Source organism: Ammospiza nelsoni, chromosome 8 (genome assembly GCF_027579445.1).
Source record: "Ammospiza nelsoni isolate bAmmNel1 chromosome 8, bAmmNel1.pri, whole genome shotgun sequence".
Classification (NCBI taxonomy): Eukaryota; Metazoa; Chordata; class Aves; order Passeriformes; family Passerellidae; genus Ammospiza; species Ammospiza nelsoni.
The window spans coordinates 37,814,231-37,827,512 of NC_080640.1; the positions used below are offsets into that span (position 1 = coordinate 37,814,231).

General features: G+C 41.6%; 1 protein-coding gene across 3 annotated transcripts in view; it reads right to left on the minus strand.

Moving 5' to 3' along the window:
- The window catches only part of CTNNA3 (catenin alpha 3), a 416,298-nt gene that overhangs the window by 162,149 nt on the left and 240,867 nt on the right, over positions 1–13,282 (minus strand). For all 3 annotated transcript variants that reach the window (XM_059476985.1, XM_059476984.1, XM_059476986.1), the window contains 2 exons: positions 8,379–8,459; positions 3,253–3,405 (listed from right to left, as the gene is read on the minus strand). In XM_059476985.1, the coding sequence (XP_059332968.1) occupies positions 3,253–3,405; positions 8,379–8,459 (234 nt within the window). The remainder of the gene's footprint in view (positions 1–3,252; positions 3,406–8,378; positions 8,460–13,282) is intronic.

Sequence of the window (13,282 nt, forward strand, 5' to 3'; positions counted from 1 at the left end):
GCAATGGTACTAGATGACTAAATGGTAGCAGTGATGAAATTCAGTCTTGAGAGATCAAAAATGAGTATTTTGTGAGGAAATAACCAACAGTTCCTGTGATTCTATAAAATATCTTGACTGTATTGATTACCATGCACAGTTCTGCCCTTCCACCTCATGGGCTGCAAGGTGCTGAAAAAGGTACAGGGAAAGGAGCAAGTGGATCCTTTTGTGGCTTCTAAATAAGGACATTTTTAAAAGACCAGGAATACTTTGAAAACAATAAAAAATGAAAGAATAAGTGGCATGGAGAAGGAAAAAAAGGGACTGGTGTTCATTTTCCCTCATGATACCAGAATTCATATACAGGAAAAGAAAAGATCATATGTGGGGGTAGTCAGGGTGTGAAAGTCTTCAGCACAGGATGCTCAAGATGCCAGAGGTTTACAGAGGGCTCAGACCCACACCTGGAGCCCTTTACAGGCAGAAATGCACACTGAGAATGCAAATAGGTTTTTTCCTTAGCTTTTGTTCCCCTAGACAAAACCTAGGGATTGCCAGCATCTGAGCTGCTTTCCACCTCTCAAAGCTTGCAACAGCTCTGCTGTGTTGGGCGTGCCCCACAAAGGCTACTTGTACCTGACAAGAGAAAAAACACCTTTTTTAATCTGCTAAACAAGGTATTGTGCATTTAACAACAGGCACAGTCTTGTCTGCATCACTGGCCTTTGCTCCATCAGCTGGTGCCCACAAGCCACCCAACTCCCTGGGTGTCACAAGTACACCTAGATGGTAAAACTTCTCTCATAGCTGGATTTCAAAAGCCTGATGTCTCATCTCCCTCAGCACCAGCCTTCTCTGGTACAGTTACTGTTCTGGGCCTTTTTTGCAACATTTTTCTTAGTTGTTTAGCTTTTAAAATGTTTTAACTACATCTATTGTCTCTTAGTATTCCATAGCCAGGTACATGCCACCATGATCTGACATTTCAGTACTTAAATTTATTTTCAGTAGCAGAGATGAAGCCCATTTCTGCAATAGCACAACTGACTGGCTTTTGGAGCTGTATTCCAGAACATGCAAGCTGTAAGGGGATTTGTTTGTTGGCTCTTGTGCCAGTGCAGGAAATAAACAAGCAAGGACAGAATGTGAGGCCTCCCCTGCAAACATGCAGCTTAAGAACCTCCTAATAAAATACAATAATGCTTGGCAACTTCCTCCTAAGTTATGGGAATTTTGTACTGGATTGGGTCTTGAATTTCACCTGTCATCCAACTCCACATTTTACAGAGAGCTGCCATATTTCTCTCACTTACATGATGCTGTCAGAAATTACTGAATTTTTCTTAAAAATTAGATAAATCTGTTTATCTCCACAAAGCCCTTTTGTGGCCAGTTGCTTAGCTGATAGGTTTTTTTCATTTTTGTTCTGTTTTACCTCAGATAGGCTCACAGTTGATGCATGCAGTACAACTACCACTTAATTAATTTGCTGGAGAGTTTAGCAGTTGATATATACAGTTTATCAAAAAGCCATCAATCAAGCTCTTGCTTAGAGATACTGGTAAGGGCATTAAACCAATGTAAGCAACTTTGAAGTAAGATACTTAGTTCTACTAGATATCCAGAAGATAACATAAAGTAAAATTGTAGTTAATTTGAATAGCAGCCCATGATATAATCCCCAGTAAAGTGACATTTGGAACAACTAATTCAACAATAGGAGGTGGCACTGTGTAAGGTCTCTCTTTAGAAGTAAGTTTTCTTCACTGTAGGCAGCACACTGAGTCACAGCATAAATATAAATAAGTACACACACCCTGTGCTATCACACATGCAGCAAGATCAGGCTGTGGATTTTCCAGGCAGTGAATCTGTGCAGCCATCAGTCTCTCCAACCACACACCCACACTCGTGGCCAGCTAGCTCCTGCATTTGGGACACAAATTCAAACCCATGAAAGAAAATGAATACTGGATTTTATGCTTAGGTCTTCTAAAATGAATCATGATTTGAGTATTTCAGCTGGACTCAGAAATTCTGTCAAGTTATTTGGTCTTCAGTGATCACCTGTTCTTTTTAAAAATGAAGTCACTTCAGGATGGTTTAGCTTCAGTATTAAAAATCAGAAAAGCCTGCAACATTGAGTTTGTGTTTCAGCTGTCATTTGATTTTGCAGCATAGTCAAAATCAGATACTCTTGTAAGTCAAAAACAACAACTTTTCTTATTCTGTAATCACATGGCCATGAAGAGAAATGTAAATGCAATACCCTATTTTTACTTTAGCTCTTTACCTACTCTTCTTTCATTATCTCTAGGTCACTCAAGATTAATTATTAATTCTGAGCCAAATAGTTTTCCTAAGTAAACTTTCAGCTGCAGAGTGAATTCATCGATTTTTTCCCATCTTTGCATTACTGCACACGAAAGCACCAAAAGCTAAAAAAACCCCACAAAAATTACTAATGCATTTCTTCCAGGCACTTGAGATGACGCTGCTGTGAATTTTTGACTTTAGTATTCCAGCAGTGTTCCAAGCTCCAGTTCAAATGAGTTTAGGTCAGTGCATATTTAGTCACATTTGCAGGACTGATTGTCCAACAAATGAACATCTCCTCCCAGTTGTATCTGCAAATCTCTTAGTGCTGGAGAAGTATCATTTGTAAGCGATAAGGAAGCAGATTTGTCAGAAATGAATGCTGAGTCTCCAGGGTGTGCAGGGGATTCATTCAGCATGCAGGCAGGAGCTGGGCTCACTGGCTCCTGGGGGTCCTTTCCAAGCCAGAATATTCAATGACTGTGCAGTGAGCTCCTGCCTCTGAGCTGGGTCAGAGCCCACTGCCCCTTCAGCAGATCATGGGTCACAGACTTTCCAAGGGAGAAAGCTGGCCAACAACTGGCACTAACGCAGTGCCTCCTGCTCTTAGGGCAGCAGGATCTGAACACTGTGAGCTAATTCTCCCACAAACACACATTTAGTCAAATTCCCACTGAACACCTTGGTGGAAAGGCTTACACTGATTTCTCAAATTACAATTCCACACCATCTAATTTCTGTGCAATGAAATGCTATGCAAGGACAAAGCAGTCTGTCTCACTACATACCATTATAAGAAAATGGAGTACATTTACTATTACCCAAGGCCACTTATTTATTCCTTCCTGAAATGCCAGCCTTAAACATTTTTTGATATCTGCCAGCAAAGGGAGTGTTCAGTGGCAAGTCCCTTACACCATATATTCCAAACCAATGCAATTCCATCCAACATACCTCCACAAGCCTGCTGGTGTGTTCTCGAAATATAGCAGCATATTCCTTTATTTCTTTCTCTCTTCCATTTTTAGCAGCTTCAATGAGAACCAGCAGAGGAACAGTGGTGTCTAAGAAGGAGTCTGAGATGTGATCTATAATGGCTTTCCTGAGCTGGAAAAGAAAGCAGTACATCAGTACCTGCTAACTGAGCATCCATTAAAGCCTGCTGGAATTATTGTCCCCTCCTGTTTGTACCACAGACACATCCACACTGTATTCATGCATTATTTACACCATGGGGCTGAAACCTATGGCAGCTACAATTCATGCATTAAACACAGAAAACTGGATTTAATTCTAAGGAAAGCTTTAATATGCCACTAGGTAAATATGCCCCTTTGTAAGTGTTTGTACAGATCCATAAAACACTACATCATATACTGGTTCTCTTGAAATCAAGGGAGCCAAACAAATATTCCCCTTCCCTGATGAATAGGCTACTTAAGTGATTGCACATGTGAAAAATTAGTTAGCCCAGACCTCATCTCTCCTGGGTATTCTCCCTTGTAATTCAGATGCCAAGGGAGAAGGCTATTTAATTTTACAAAGAAAATATTAATTCAATCATGTTTGTACTCACAAAATAGCTACATCCCATGATTTCATAATTGCAAAATTACCCAAGTATTTTCTTTCTGGGAAACACAGTCTGGTTTGCAGAATGGCAGCCTTCATGGTAATTATGTCAATGAGATTACTGATTGTGCCACCTGATAATGTATTAATAGAGCAAGAAGATCTATAAATGAGGCTGGAGTTCAATTTTCTCTGCTTAAATTAATTGTTCTTGAACTTCTAACTTAAATTATTCAAGAAGTATAACATTCTGCTATAAATTACATGTCTTAAATTAGCTTCCCAGCAGCTTGTAACCAATCACTGGGACATTACTTACTTAAGAGGTTATTTTGCATGTTACCTACACATGACAGCTGTTCATTTAGACCATGCATCAGTGCAGCAAACATACCAACTGGAACAATACATGAAATGCAGCTTAATTACCAAATGCACTGAATCTCCCACTCCAAATCCAGTGTTTTTACAATAGATAGAAAAGATATGGATTGGAACAGAAAAGGACACTAAATGTTTTTAAGCTCATCACACTGTTGCCAAAGTACTGTTTTCACTTGGTGTTTTGCTCCAATGTATCTCTGTGAAAACTCAGTAGAAGTAAAAACTCCTACCACGAGAAAAACAGAAAAAAACCCACAATCTTTTTGATGCTCTGCTGTGTTTGAGGTAGAGCAGTGACCATGCAGAGCAGAAAGAACAGTGGAGAAATCTGCTGATTACCAGACAAGATCTGAATATGAATTCCACCACTAACTTTTGGATAGCCTCACTGAAAGTCAGCTCTCCTTGACTCACCAGAGGGACACAAACCTTGCACACAAACACAGGCAATCCATGTTTGGAATGGTTTCTTTGTCTAACCTACCACAGCCCATCACATTTGGATATACTGTCTGGATACACTGCATGTTCTCCAAAGTAATTTACAAATACAGAGGCTGTGGGATTCCAACACAAAATAGGATTTCTTACATTCTCAGCTTCATTCAGGCTGAAATTAAACACTAAAAAACTATTGTAGAAACTTTCACTACCAGAAATAAAATACATCAAACCTCCAGTCCTGCCAAGTTACCCACTAAGACTTCTCTGTTGTAAAGGCTCCACTGAAGAAAACAGATATTCTTGCCTGTTTAAAATTAGGTACATAAATGTGACCTTGGAGAGTCACAATTTAAAAATTAAGATTTCAATTTACAAAAAACAACAACAACAAGTGGAACCATCATATCCATGGCCAATGACTGATCATCTCCAGCAGAAATATTCTGGAGCTCTGTACAGCCCAGAGTGCAGGACTTTCACAGCCTTAGCACACTGTCACTACAACAACCTCAGGCACATTTCTGGTGAGCTTGAGATAGCCAATTTCAAACCAGCAGCCTAATTTTATCTCTCATTGCATAAGTCTTTGCTACAGCTTTTCACTGGTTTTCTTGGCTTAATTAACCTTTCACACAGAAATTATCATTACTGTTTCGTTCTAAGAAATGCTCTACCCTGCAATTACACAGCAAATTGCATCTTCTTCAAAAAACAAAGATAATGCTGTGTCTTTGCTGAACACAAACAAGTCTGAAATTATGTTCCTGTTGTGGTTCTGCAAAGAATACATGAAGCTGGGAGTTGCAAAGAATGGCTTGTGTAGCATTAAAAAACAAAGAAACACAACATAGAAGAAAAAAGGAAAAGACAAAATAAAAAAGGAATATCTGAGGCAATATCTATTTCTTTTCATGCTAATTCTAATGAGCATCTCTTCCATGACTCAGTAAGTCTGTTTCTGACTCTGGCCACCTGTAGGGCAAAATGCTGAAAGCTAAGCAGGCAGAAGGGAGGCAGATGAACAAAGGACAGCACCAGTAGTGCCAGCACGCAATGCTTGGGCAGTTAGTGTGCTATAATTAAACTTCTTCTCGTATTTTTAAGTGAAATATACACAAGTAGAAGAGGGAAAGGAGGGACAGGATGATGTCTGGCAAATTGTTTTCTTCTGAAGATGCAAGGTCTTACCCTTTGAGTAGACCGTTACAGAAGCATGGACAATTTTTGGTTTTGATATCCAAATGCATTAAAAAATAACACAGGAATATATCATTTATAAAACATGGGGCATAAGGTTGTCAAAAACAGTGAGGGTAGAGAAAAAAATGCCAGCAGCTGTTTGCAACACTATTCACCATCAGTACTGACGAGCACAGAAAACTCTGTTTGCCTCTACTCACCTCTTGCCTTACTACACTACCCTGGCAGAAGTCCTGGGCAAAGCTCAGAGCAGTTACTGCTGAGGGATCTCCCTTTCCCCTTCCAAAGGGGAGCCAGGAAGGCCATGTCCTTTGTGTCCAGAAACAGCTACCCATGATGAAGAAGTTTACTTAAAAATACAAGAATATCACCAGGATCAACATTTATTAAACCAGCCAGAACTGCAGAGCAAGCACAGGAGACACATCTGTGCAGTCCATTCATGCTGCACTGGGAAAGAACTGGGAGGCAAGAACTGAGTATGGTAATTTCACATAATTACACATTGGAATGGATAGGCAATTCCTTCCTAAATATCTGTAAGCTCTCCTCAGCAGGGAAGCAGTGATCCAGGTAAAGCTGCACATGCAGAAATGACACACATGTCCAGCACAATACAGGTACAAATCAGAACAAAGCTGAGCAGCTTAGAATCCCCACAAGTACTGGCCAAGCTCCTGAAATGAGTGCAAGTAAGTTCCCTTGAAAAGCTGGAGAGTTTCTACAGCTCCCAGAAGATCCTGCTCTGGGGACAGCTACTGTAGCCTTCAGCCTTGCTTCACTCCCCTTGCTGGGATGTGCAAAGGTGCTCCAAAGGGCCCCTGGCATCACCCCCAGCCGGGCTGCTGCCTGGGACAGCACCTCTCTGATGGGGCACTACTGAAGAGATTTTAAAAATACAGCTTTATAAGGTCTCATCTTTAACCCAAATTTTGCAGAGGCAGTCCCAGTGAGGACTGAAAGCAGAGTACACTTCAGAGCACAGCCCTGAAAGCACTGAGAGTGCCTGACACAAAGCCAGCAAAGGTACACACAGCACCATTAAAAATACAGTATTAGGAAAGCCTGCAAGAGTAGAGCAAACAACACTTTTCATGTTTCTTGTAAAATTGCTGGGAGACAGAGTAATGAATGTCTGCATGTGAAAGCAAATAAGACTCTACTGCAATATCTGCAAGCACAAAATTCACAATTTCATGTCTCCCAGAACAGGAATTAGGCATGCAGTAAACACTCTTCCTAAAACAATTCTTATGCAATTCATATGTATGAACATAGAATTGGAGGAAAGATATAAAATATTTCTCATAAATCCTTTCCAGTGGAAAAAAATGTCAAGCAGCACAGAGCTGTTCTGGTAAAAGGAAATTACTGGTTCTAGATTGACTATAAATTGGGCATGATTACATTCAGCCTGAACATTTTCCAAAGGTTTACAGAAAGACACAAATTGAATCAGTTAACAGCTTTTAACCACTGTAACAGAGTCAATAAAGTGTTTTAAGCTGGAGTTTAATTAACTCATGGAAGGAAATGAATGGAAGGGTTCCTAGACACACTGAGCTGGTGATGCAGGTCTCTGCACTGAACACATCTTGGACAGAATGTAAGCAGACACTGGATAGCTACTTGGTTGCAAACACTGTATTTATATTACACTCTTCTCATTTTTCGAGGCCTCCCCTGGTTGATTATGGGAGCAGGAAGGAATTTATTCCTCATCTTGAAGCACAGGCTGGCTTGCAAGACTGAACCCAAAGCTGGGAGGGACAGTGTTCCAGCAGGGAGATGATCATCAGCCCAAGCTGCAGACAGGCTGAGAGAGGGGTGCTCATGTTCCCTGTAAACTTTCATGCACTTGGCTGGGGCAGCCTGGCTCAGAGAACTACTGACTCTCTAGGGGTTTTCTTTTTGAAAGGGTACACTATACACATCCAGCATATTCTGCAGTTTTCTCAAAGATATTTATTACAGAGAAAGGGTATAAACACAGCTGATGTTCACTGCTAACCTTCTGCCCTTCACTGGTCCACGTCTCACATTGGTTTTAGGACACTGGGATGTGAAATGGGGGGTACAGTGTGGACTGGGCATTCCAGGGACCCTCCTGTGGGATGAGAGTTCTCACAGCTGTAAACACCCACACACACACAGTGACTCTGTAGTTCCTCCAAGGTGTCTGTTCCAACAACCTGTAATAATTCAAGCTTATTGAAAATTAAACAAATCTTGATGGCTAGAGTACATTGCTGGTATATATCTACAGCAAATATATTTAGACATGCATACATACAGATATATTCAGCCAGGATCATTTGGCAGGGTTTTCTGCCAGAGTTTTGAAAACTGGTAGATAAATATTCTGTGGAATGTGCAATTGCCTTCAATATATTTTTATTATGGAAAAGCAAATATTCTTTTCAAAACACAAAAACTGAAAATAGCAAATTGGAAAAGAATGCCTCAAGACCAGGTCTCACCTGCCTGCGGAGGTCCCTGGTCCTCTTGCACATACTGTCTATGGCAACATTCAGGGCATTGCTCCTCTCTGCCTGGTCAGTCTGCAATGAGAGGGACAGAAAACAATCAGTGCTGCCTGGGACCCCTCAGCAAGCACATCCTTTGTGTCCCCAGTGCATCAGAGCATTTGATAAATCACACATGCTGAAGGATTTTTCAAATTTTTCATACATTTCAAGAGCCAGTACCACAATGTTCACAGAATGCCAATTTGTGATGTTAAGCATGATTTGCTGAATCAAAACATGTGCTTTAGAAGCAGTATACAGGAACAAAATAAACACTTAACCTCTGAATTGCTGTAATACTCCCAGTGTAATCAACAACATGAACAGAATCATGATGATAGTGACGATGATGATGATGATGATTAATAATAGTAATAGCAACAATGACAACAGTAATATTTATGGCAATCCATTAATACCCTATTCATGTGAAAAATAATGCTCTCTCTGTCTACAAACAGTGTATAAATTCAGGTGCCCACAAGGCAGTGTGGTTATGCTGTTGTCTGTAGTGTCCATTTTCCTTCTGTAAAACAGAATGGGTGGGTTTCAAAATGTCCAAGCTGGTGCACTGCAAACACTGCCCATGAAAGGGCAACCTCTTCATCCCACAGCACACTCAGCCTCAGCACCCAGAAGATTGAGCTCTTGAGATATTTGAGAGGTCTGAAGAAAACCAGTTTTACTTTGTAAACAATTTGAATTTTTTTATTTCCCCCTAAAGCAAAGTGCTTCTATCATGGTTGCCTATTTGAAAAGTGTACTTCACCCTTCACTCAGCCTTTTTTCCCTGCAACATCACCATAATATTTCTGTGCCTACTAGCTGGTTAGGATTTTTTTTTCCTGTTAGTACAGAAACAACATGAAAATACAAAATGTGTGATGAACTTTGCTTGCCTAAAGCAAGCTATCACTGCTGACTGCCTTGGACTGCCCTGCCCTAAAGGAAGGAACCACAACCAGTGGTGTTTACACACAGCCAGCACACATGACATTTCCAGCACAAAGAACCAGGCTCTCATAAATGCTGAACAATAGCTATGAACAATGACCCCAGCATCTACCAAACACCAGAAGTCTTTATTATGGACATGCCTGTGCTATTTTATAAATCACATTAAAATTATTATGGAAGTAGTAATATCATGAGTACAAGCTCATTATACCAAGAGTACAAGCTTATTATCTATGTATCATACTTCAACCAGAGTTCTTCCCTTACTAAAGAAACCTGTGAACAGGACAATATGCTTAATATTAAAACTAAGACTAGAGGTGGCAAGAAAAGAACTCTTACATTAAAATGGAATGTGCAATGGCATAAATGCCTTGAAATTATTGGCACATTCTGTATCAACTGAAAGGAAAAACCACTTTAAAAACTGGACTAGTATTTTCAGGGAGATTTAGAAAATCTCCTATGATTTCTGTCTCTGAACTGGCTATAGCCTTTGCAGGGAATAGATGATCAAAACCAGGTCCTGGAGAAAGGTCTGAACTTCACCTTAAAACCCTCAAGGAATCCCTGGAGGTGGATACTCACTTTTGTTCCACAGCAATGCCATCATTTCTGGTACCGAGGCTTGCACAGGAACCAAAGTAAATAATGACTCCTCTATTATGCTTTGCAAGCTCTTGTCAACCTTGACAACAAAATGATCCCTTCTGAACTGTCAGGTAAACGGGGCCAGGAAAAACTCAGTGGATGCAACTCAGCTTATGCCTTTCAGACCACAAACTGCACTGGCACATCCTTTGAAAGTTTTATATTTAGAGCCTATTTTTCTATAAAGACAAAATCATTGTAAAATACTGGGATATTTTTCAAATTCCCTGGTAATCTGTAACTTCAAAGGTGGCCACTAATGATACAACTGGCTTTCAGCTAACCTAAACCTTTGAAGCAGCTATTCTGAAATAACCTCAGGCAGCAAGTGGCATAAAATATTGAGCAGTGAACAAGACAAAAATACTTTATTTTCAAATTCTTAACATAATGTCTAGAAAGCAAATCTAACTATACATGAAGTTATTCTTCACCTCATGATTTCCCTTAGAAATAAAACACACTACAAATGCACTGTAAATGCAGCTTCAGGCTGTAGAATATGGAAAGTCCAGACTGCAGGTAACCTCATTACTGCAGACTCTCATTCTTCCCTGAAGAAACTTAAACATCAAAAACCTCGCTCTTCTGTTTGGATAAATCCTACTTACAAAGGCTTCCAAACCATGTGCAGTGTTTTGCAGCCAGGGAACAGCTGGCTACAGAGTCTCCTGTGGGAACACTCTGGAACACCAGCGGCCCCATCTGCCTCCTCCTGCCTCTCCCACGTGAAGCCCCCTGGCCCTGGGGAGCTGCAGCCCCTGTGGGTGGGTCCCTGCAGACTCTCACTGCACCTGGATGTGACACCACAGCTGCAAGAGATGGTTCCACTCCTGAATAACCAAAACCAGCAGATGTAATGTTTGACAGGTGTCCATTGAACTGCTGGCACAGGTGACCTGAGCCCCTCCACACCCAGCAGAGTGCAGCTGTCCCACTCCCCAGTGATGGAACCCACGCATCTGGGCTTGAAATCCTCTGCATCTGCTTGGCAATTAAATCCTGCTGGTGACTGCTGTACCTCAAACCAACACACCTATACTGAAACAGTTCCTTCTTGTACAGAGTGACTGAATTAGGAAAAGGGTTAGGAAAATTATGCACATTATTCTGGGTATGGATTTTTAAAATCAGGCAGTTGAGCCTTTCAGCTATCCTGCACTCACCTCTCCGTTCTCGGCCTGTTGTCTCTGCCCGCTCAGGTGCAGGATGGCCTTGGGACAGCCCCGCTCCAAAGGACGAGAGCACTCCTCAGATTTTTCAGTCTTCAATATTGTTTATTAATTCTTATCTACAAAGTTTCTGCCAGCCTGACAGAGGTCTGCCCAGCAAGACAGCCATGGGCACACTGACCTCCCTCTGGGCAGTCGTCTATTTTTATACCAAAAACTGCGTATAAGATATTTACCTTTACCTTCCAATACCTTTTATTAACAAGTGCACATTTAATGTGAACCAATCCCAAAGTGCCAGCATCACCACCAAAGATGGATGACAAGAAGAAGAGGAGAAGGACAAGACACGCCCCGATTCCTCCATCTTGTCTCCTAAAACCCCCCCTGTACCAAGATTCCAAAACCTGAGTTTTCACCCTGTGAATAATCAATTCCTTCACCACTTCTCCCCAAGTGATTCTCTTGTCCTCAAACAGGTGGCACATCCCGTGCAGGGTCAAAATCCAACCACCAAGCACTCCTGGCAACATTCCAGGATTTCCAAACCCCCCAGGGGCTCTGGCAACTCTGGACATCAGCAGTGATGTGCTGAGTTCCCACACTCACCTACTGTTCTTTCCTGTAAAATATATGTTACACCTACAAGCTATATGGCTCCCTTGTGAAGATGCTAAAAGCAATATCCAGTTCCTATTTCAATGCATTCTTAACATTTGAAACATTTTACAAGCACTAAGTCACAGTGTTATTAATATTCCACTGAGTGGAAATAAGTATTTTTAATTAACACTGGAGAGCCTGAAGATAAATGCTGGGTACTGCAAATAATACTGGCCCATCCATTTCACACACTGGCAAACAGCATTAGTTGAATGTCTCAGAAACCACATGTGCAGAAAATCTTTCCTGCTGGATTTCCATTTAAAGCAGACACAGGTAGGGGCAGATCCTCAGCTGAAACACGTGGCCCCATCACCAGCGGCTTTGGTGGAGCTCATTCCCAGCAGCAGGGGATTGTGACAAGGCCAGGCACTGCACAGACCCTTACACAGGTGCAAACCACAGCACCTGCCCAGCCCTGCAGGGCTCAGAGCCAGCCTGAGCCAAGCTCTGTGGGTCCATGCCAACAGCTGCCAGCAGCGACAGGAACTGCAGGGATCCCACAAGCTCCAGACTTTGTGCAGCTGATCTTAAAGGACAATACAGATACTCTGAGAAGGGTTTTATTTTCACTTTGTTGATACTTCTGAAGGGCCACAAATGTTTACCTGACAGTTGCACTGATCAGTAGTACAACAAAGATATGGGCAGAACTACCTGAGTGATCATCTCATCTCTTCTAGTACCTAGGCCAATATTCCCATAGTTAAAGGTCTGTGGCCAGAAGTTAAGCACATGTTTTGTTTGTTCCCAAACAATCATTGAACAATCCTGGGAGGAAAAAATAGAAAAAAAATCCAATCTTCTAGCATGATTTCCTTTGTATACCCCACAATGACAGAATGGTTTGGGTTGGCAGGGATTTCAAAGCCCATCTCATTCCAAGCCCCTGCCATGGCAGGGACACCTCCCAGTGTGCCAGGCTGCTCCAATCCCATCCAGCCTGGCCCTGGGCACTGCCAGGGATGCTGGGGCAGCCACAGCTGCTCTGGGCACCTGTGCCAGGGCCTCAGCACCCTCACAGGGAAGAGTTTCCTCCCTGGATCTGGGCTAAGCCTGCCCTCTGTCAATTGTCCCCAGCAGCAGCAGTACCACGACTCTCTGCTGAACAGCTTTTGATATAGTTCCAGGTATCCAAGAACAGTTTTAGTTAAAATAAGACTAGCACATTTATCAAAATCAGCTCTCTAGAGAAATATTAAAAAAAAAGAAGCCAAGCTAAAAGGTAAACACACCAATCAATACTACAATAACTTAAGAAATGTCAGAGTTCTAATTAAATGATTGACTGTTTCAGCCTCTGGGTTGACTGCAAATAGTCCTACACTCAGCAATTAGAGGGTCCTGTACTTTGCACCTTAATTTAAAAAAAAAAACAAAAAACAAACTCTCACACAACTTAGGTAGGACATT